The sequence below is a fragment of the Notamacropus eugenii genome, chromosome 1 (genome assembly GCF_028372415.1).
Source record: "Notamacropus eugenii isolate mMacEug1 chromosome 1, mMacEug1.pri_v2, whole genome shotgun sequence".
In the NCBI taxonomy this organism is placed as follows: Eukaryota; Metazoa; Chordata; class Mammalia; order Diprotodontia; family Macropodidae; genus Notamacropus; species Notamacropus eugenii.
This window is the reverse complement of record NC_092872.1, coordinates 236,625,894-236,633,067: the sequence shown is the minus strand read 5'-3', so window position 1 is coordinate 236,633,067 and position 7,174 is coordinate 236,625,894. Positions and strand designations below refer to the sequence as shown.

Sequence of the window (7,174 nt, the reverse complement as noted above, 5' to 3'; positions counted from 1 at the left end):
AGATGAGACCTCCATCCCCAGCAAGGAATAGTAGCAGGGAGACCCAAGCCTTAACTTCCTGCCTCCACATCAGGCAGACAGACAGACAGACAGACAAGACAGAAAAATAATGACGTTTATTAAGGATCTTTCTAGCTTAGTTCTCATCTCCATGAGCTGCTGTCTGACCTCATCCCCATTCAATGTGAATGACATAGGGAGGCCAGACTGCAGAATGACCCCTTTAACCAAAGGGTTCATAAGCAGGAGAACCTGCTGACCTTAGAGGCTGCCTCCTCTGAGAAAAATAGAGATGCACTGTGGGATGGCAGTCATTAGTCATGTCTTCCCCACTACCCACCTATCAGTTCATCCTTCCTCCCCACAAAGACCCCAATGGAATGGGAGGGCCCTGATCTGAAGTAGGGCCCTGGGCCACAGAAAGGATGCACAAGTAGGTCCCTTTATTGGGACTTAAAGTTGTAGTAGAAAGGAAGTGAGGGCTCTGCCCTCCTTCCCCATTCAGGTCTGAGGGAGCACTAAGATGGAAGGGAGAGTGACTAGACCAGCCAAATGCCCCTGCTGGCCCTGTCCAGTCTTCCAGCCTTGAGGCACTGCCTGTTGGCTATCTGTGGGGCGGAACACTCAGCCCAGGCCTGACCGTTGTAGCTCCTCCTGAAGCCAAGAAGGCAATGGCTGCCCGAGCCGACTCAGCAGTTTTGACAATTCCAGATTATGGTCCCGGAAAAAGTCAATCAGAAGAAGGCGGGACTGATTCAGAGGGGAGAAAGGTAACATCAGAGGGGATAAGAGCTAGGATGGAAGCTAAGAGATGATTTCGGGGTGAATCCCCTACCCTAGGTGCTCACCTCAGGTTCCATGTCTGGGTACCTCCGTCCTTTGCTCTTGCCCAGGCATCGTGTCTTGCCACCCTCTAGCCCCTGGCACCAGAATCCCTTCCCCTCATCAAACCTGCTTAGCAGGAGAAGGCAGTCAGGTGACTTGGAAGGAAGGAATGAATGCCAACCCTATGAAGACACCAACATCCCCCCTCCCAACCCTAGAGATGTCCTCAGACACAGGGCCTCTTTCTAAGCTCAGCAGGTCAGCCCTTCTCTCCCCCCTCCATCCCACCTGAGGGTTCTTGTGTAGTTGAGGACAGGGGTGACACCTAGGAACTTCTGGATGCTTTCCATGGAGGCTGCTGGGTTAGTGCGGAGCTCCTGCCCATCCACTATCAGTACCTGCAGTGGGGCAGAGGGTGACAGAACTGACTGGGAGGCCTGGGATGCTGCCAGAGACCGTGGAAAGGAAGGGGCTGTACCTGCCCAGAAGGGTAATAGGTGAGCCAGCGCTGCAGATGGGTGGAGTAGTAGCCAGGGAGGAGGCAGCGGCTCTGCAGGGCCCGGAGTGCAGGAGGAGCTTGGGGGGGTGCTGAGATCACTTGGTAGAAGGTGTGGTTCAGGGCTATCGGGTCACCATGTGCACGTTGATGCTTGAAAAAGTAGAGAGTGTGGATGAGAGATGAAGTAGCAGGGTTGACCCCAGAAACTCTGTGCCCCAGTCACACGTTGTCCTTTCTGTCTCCTCTCCAAGACTATTTCCCCTTTCTTACTCCTTGGGCTCCCCTTCCAACCCTCCCTTGGCTCACCTGGCCACCCCACATGGACTGACCTGGTACCAGGAGTAGGCCCGGTCGGCAGGGTTAGTAAGTACTGTGATGATCTTGGCACGGGGCAAAAGGGCTGCTCCCCGACGTGGTACAACCTCGGAGTCAAAATAGGTGGCACTTTTCTCAAACAGGAAGTCAGTGCTGGCATTGGAGGGGACTGGGAAAAAGTCCATGTACCTGGGGATGGACTTAGGGTCAAAGAGTAGAACAGTGTAGAAAGATGGAAGCCAGGAGAGGAGGTAAAGGGATGAGAAGAGCACAATTAGTAAGCGCTTAGGAAGCACCTACTGTGTACCAGGCACGGCGCTAGGTCCGTACAACCTGGGTGGAAAAGCTAAAGAAGGAATGAAGCTTGTGCCAAGGAGCAGCCCGAGGGGATCCCCCTCTCACCAGTCGATGCCCTTATAGTAATTGGGGCCATTGAAGAACTGAATCTCTTCGAAGGTGCTGGAGCTGGGGAAGCTGCTGGTCACTGCTGGGTGCAGGCTCAGGAAAAAGTGCACGGCTGTGGTCCCTGTAGGAGAGGGAAGAGAGGGAGAGAGAGCTCGTGCTTAGCCCCGGGGGTCGGACCCAGGGAGGGCAGGGCTAGCGCCGAGAGCTCTGTGGGTGTCTTCACCTGTTTTCTGAGGCCCCACAATGAGGAACTTGGGGAGTCGATCACATGTCTTCTCCTTGGACCAGATGTCCTTGTGTCTCTTGTCATCACAGGGGTTCTAAAAAGGAGGTGAAGAGACAGATGGGACCTGGCTTTTCTCCCTTTCTCTGCCCTCTCCCTGCTTTCCTTTCATTAAGTTTCTAGCCCTGACCTGCCAGAGTGGGCTGCGTTCCTGAGGGAAGAGGTCAAAGTACTTCTGTGCCAGGGGGGCCGGGGGCAGAGTCTGCAGACGCAGCCGGGTCCAGCACTGCAGGAAGCGCACCAAGCTCTCAAAAGTGTACAGGCCCAGCCGGTCATTGCCATAGTTAGACAGATGGGTCATGAAGATGCTGATCTGCATGGGGAGCCCCAATGTCACATAAGGGAAACTTCAGCCCAAACCTGACTGTCAGATTTGGAGAGAAGGCCCCTGTCTCCCTACCACCCCCAATCAGCTCAGGCTTCTCAGCCTATACCGGGTTGAGCAGAACAGTCAGGAAAAGCTCTCCACCACGGATACTCCGGTCCAGCTCTCGAGAGCCCCCGGGATACTCATGGTAGAAGATGGTGTGAGTGAAGAGACCACATGTCTGTCGAGGCAGGACCTAGAGAAGGGAGGGAAGAAGCAGGCATGGCTGGGGTCAGTGAGGCAGAACATGAGTGGAGAAACAAACTAAGGACCCAGGAGAGGGGGAAGCAGAGGCTCTGAGACATGCATTTGTATGAATGCTGCTCTGCCTCCTATGATGAGAATGAAACGGCCCAGGCTGGACCTTGGCGGGGTCTGGGGGCACAAGTCAGAGAATGTGCAGGTGATATGTAGGGTTTGGTTTAAATTGAGGTTGGAGGGTCCCTCACCATGATGCCGTTGTGAATAAAGCCTCGCCGGTAGCGTGCAGGGCGGAGGTGGGGGTACTCTTCAGTGCTGGTGACCTGGATCCCCCACACAGATTTCCAGGCCTCATAGAGCTGTGTGTGGATGGGGTACACGCCCGAGTGGTGGGGAGCCACTGCATACCCCAGATCCGTGGGGATCCCATGCTCCTGGGGATGGCACAGACTCATCTGGGACTGGTGAGGTTGGGGAAAGTGGAGGGGCAAAAGGAATAGGTATACCATCCCAGGAAGAAAAACTGGGGAAAAGGAAGAACTGGAGGAAGAAGTAGGAGAGGAAGGTAGCTCTGAGAGGGGGCTGTGTGCGAGGCACCCAGGGGATCTCACCAGAGCAAATTGTTTGTTGAGCCGCATCTGGTCTGCCAGCACGGAGCGGTTGTGGAACAGGTGTGGCTGCATATGGCTCCACATGTGGGGGAACCACCAGAACTCCTTCCGGTGCCTCAGGAGCATGTCATCCCCTGCATCTTCCTCCTCTGTCCCTGTGGCCACATACTGACCACTGTAACTAACTGCCTGATAAATAGTGCCTGTATCCACCCACCACCCTCCCTCGACCACCATTTATGATCAATGGACTGATCGAGCTGATAGGACCTTTTTGATCCTAGATAATAAATACCACCTACTAACACTTCCTATTATATTCCCCATACTCCTCATTCCCAGAATATTTGCTGGTCGTCACATAGTAGGCACTTAATATGTTCACTGGCTGACCATGCTGCCTTGCTTGGCCCTGAGGATTAACATTAATCATACTAGCCACATTCATTTGATTCCAGGAAGAGGGGCAGGGAGGGGAAAATGAGACCCAGGGTAGTGGATGCCATGGAGAATTAGGGGACTGTAACTCACCTGTGTGGTAGAATTTGCCCGAGAAGCCCAGATTGAAAGTAAAGTTGGGGACTAAAGCCCTGAGTTTTCTCTGTGTGGTGAGCAGGGCCTAGCAGAAGCAAGCAGACAAAAGGCTCCCTAGGGTTTGGAGGAAGAGTGTAGAGATCCTGGCTGGGCCTGGGAAGGGCAGGGAGTGAGGGCTTCCCGAAAACTCTGGATTAACAGGTCAATGAAGGGAATGGGAGTGGGGAGAGGATTTGGAATAGGGAAGGGAACTGACCTCCACATCAGCCACCTTCATTCGGGTGCCTTCCTTGCCCACAAAAATGTCATCAATGTCCACCAGGATATAGCGGTCCAGTGCGAGGCAGAGGCGCTTCCCGGTGAGGTAGGCAACAGCATCCACAAAGACCAGTTTGTGAAGCCAGAAGGTGAGGCTGTGGCCGAAGAGCACGCGCTGGATGCCATCGTGCAGCCCCAGGTCCTGAACCACAGTGGGCAGGCGGGTCCTCCGGAGGGACGGGCCCAGAGCAGAGGCCTCAGCCAGCAGCACTGGCTCATATGTGCTGTGGTTGGACTGGAATACTGTCCAGTCCTCCCCTGGCAGTGGCCCTGGCTCCAGACGACTAGGCCTCGTGAGGTGCAGCAGGGGGGCAGCGGGGTTCACCTGATAGTCACGCAGCCCCAGATTGGAATGTAGGAAGAGGGGGAAGCCCTTGAGCTGGGCACTGAGCAGGCTGTGCTCGTGGGCACGGAAGAAGCCGATGATACCCACCCCGTACTCCACGCAGTATCGGTCCAAGAGCTCCCGGCTCCAGGCATCCAGGTTGACGTACTTGAGCAGGTTCTCGTAGACAACAAGAGCGTAGCGGCCCCTGGTACGTTCAGTCAAAGTGGGCATATCCCCCCGGCTAGGGGCCAGCTCCGTGCTGTACCGAAAACGGCTGGATTCCAAGATGGCCACAATTTCCTGGCCAAGCTGGGAGTACACGCTCTCCACAAACACCAGCACCACGGGCTCAGTGCGGGCCGTCTCTGAGGGACGAGGGGGCCAGGGCGGGGCCGGGGGCCGGGCAGGCCCAGGTCCCGAGTCCCCGCTGCTGCCGCAGTCTCCCAGGGGCAGGGGCAGAGGCTCCTTGGCCTTGGGGGTGGTGGACACGTAGTAGGCCAGGAAGGCCATGGAGGCCAGGCTGAAGGCTATGAGCAGCAGCACCAGGCGATGCAGCTCCAGCTGCCGGGCTGGACGCACCACCCTCCACAGCTGGAGCATGGCGCGGGGGTGCTGAGGCTCCTGGGAAGGGAGAGGAAGGCGCCCTGGAGCCGGCAGGGAGGGCGAAGAGGCTGAGCTCAGCTCCCCGGGGCTCCCTCTGTGCGGGCTGTGCGAGAGGCAGCGGGGGGCCGGGCGCGCTCCATCCTCCTTACGTCACCATGGCCTCTGGCCCATGGTTCTGGGCTGCCGGGCTCCGGCCCTGCCACCTGTGGGGCAGAGAGCGCAGGGCTAGGACGGCCCGGTGAGCAGGGGCTCTGCGGCCAGTGCTGGGCACCGGGGGAGGGGGGTGCCCAGGGAGCAGCCCTCCATCAGATAAGAGGCGCCTCCCCTGATCCGCATCTCTTATCACCATCCACGGTCTAACGGTCATCAGGGAGCTCTAACCTGGGGAGGTGGCCGCTGCTGGGGGTCCCCGTGTCCCCCATGGCCCTCTCACCTGTCCTCCTCGATGGCTGGAGTGAAGGGCAGCGACTGAGTAGCTCACACGGGAGGGACCTAGGAGGACCAGAGGCCTGAGTGCGAGGTCCGGCTCCCTGCCCTCCCAGCCATCTCCCGGGGGACGCAGCGGGAGGAGGGGAGGTCCACAGCCCCTCGCCAACGTCCAGCCCGGGCCGAAGCCCCAAGGTCTGGAGGCGGACGGTGTCCGCCCAGATGTGGGGCGAGGGACTGCGGGGGCCGAGGAGGCCTTGGGGTGACGGCGCCAAGACTGAGTGGGCACGGGGGGGGTGGGGCCGGGCCTGGTATCTGGCAGCGAACGTGGGTAGGGAGCTCCGGGGGTCACCAGGGAGAGGGGGAGCAGCGGGAAAAAGGGGACACTGGTGAGGGGACAGTGGGGGGCCATGCGTCAAGGGGACCCTGGGACACGGCGAGGGGGACAGTGAGGAGGACACTGGGTAAAGGGCACACAGGGAGGGGGCCGCTGGGTGGGGGGTCCCCGGGCGGCAGCCCACGGAGGGGCGCAATCCTGTGGGGGACAGGCCGAGGACGCCACGACGCGGGGGCGCCGCTCACCCAGCTGGCGGGGCGCTGTCTCTGCGGTCGCCGGGCTCCGCTGCGTCCCCAGGCCCCCCGGGCGCCCACCTTTCCCGGATCCGGGCCCCGCCGCGGCGGCTCCGCCATCTCCCCGCTATCGCTCCTCCGCAGGCGGGCCGAACCACGGTTTCCTAGGGGAGCAAAGGGGGCGGGCCTCGCTGCTCGAGGCTCCCGGCCGGGCCCCGTCGAACTCCGAGGAGGCCTGGAGCAGCTCTCCGGTCTCGGGGAGAAAGATACGCTCTCCTTCTCCACCCGCTGCACCTGAACGCGCGACTCCTCCCTGTGCCTGGGGAGAAACTCTTCCCCGCCCTTCTGGGAGAATGGAACAGTCCGAGCGTAGCGTCGGACGCCAAGGCCCGCGGAGGGGAAGCGGCGCGGGGAGTGGAGGCTGTTCGGCCCAATCCCAGCGAGGGGGGTGCGGACTGGTCCACTGTGCGGGGGGGAGCGGGAGGAGGCGGGGCGGATCTTCCCATGACTGGTTGCGGGGGACGCCTCGGGACGCGGAATAGCGGTGGAGCCCCTGGCAGGGGAAGCGCAGGGCTTGGCGCAGTCTGGGCCGTTTTAGGGGTGTCGGGCCCCCAGCTGCCTCCGCTTCTCTGGAGGCGAACCCTTGTGAAGGGCCTGAAGCTTTGTCAGTGTAAGCTACAACCACCTCCGAGGTTGGGCGGTTCCGTCGCCGGCCCCCCTGTAAGTTCTCACCCTGGCCTTCCCCCACGTGCCTCCGTGGACCCAAACATCTCGGAGAAAGGCGTGTGCGTGGGGGGGGGGGGGCACCGACCCCCGGAGCAGACCTGGAACCCAGCAACCCCTCCCCCTCCTCCAGGGCTGAGCTCCGAGCCCCAACACCAGCCACACC

General features: G+C 59.8%; 1 protein-coding gene across 6 annotated transcripts; it reads right to left on the bottom strand.

The window, feature by feature from the left end:
* Window positions 1-101: 101 nt before the first annotated feature.
* NDST2 (N-deacetylase and N-sulfotransferase 2) lies at window positions 102-6,640 on the bottom strand. 6 transcript variants are annotated; one of them, XM_072628150.1, is made up of 15 exons: window positions 6,298-6,632; window positions 5,723-5,781; window positions 4,297-5,492; window positions 4,038-4,125; window positions 3,507-3,661; window positions 3,144-3,356; window positions 2,762-2,890; window positions 2,458-2,640; window positions 2,268-2,364; window positions 2,042-2,165; window positions 1,654-1,828; window positions 1,304-1,474; window positions 1,114-1,223; window positions 849-951; window positions 102-750 (listed from the first exon to the last, which is right to left on the bottom strand). In XM_072628150.1, exons 3-15 carry the CDS (start codon window positions 5,284-5,286, stop codon window positions 625-627), a joined length of 2,664 nt encoding a protein of 887 aa, XP_072484251.1. In that variant the 5' UTR covers window positions 5,287-5,492; window positions 5,723-5,781; window positions 6,298-6,632; the 3' UTR covers window positions 102-624. The 6 variants fall into 6 exon arrangements, 5 of the variants coding, with proteins under 5 accessions (XP_072484251.1, XP_072484252.1, XP_072484249.1 ...); XM_072628151.1 differs by having other exon boundaries at window positions 3,144-3,329; window positions 6,298-6,630; XR_011971497.1 differs by having other exon boundaries at window positions 1,654-1,839; window positions 3,144-3,661; window positions 6,298-6,640.
* Between the last annotated feature and the right edge of the window lie 534 nt (window positions 6,641-7,174).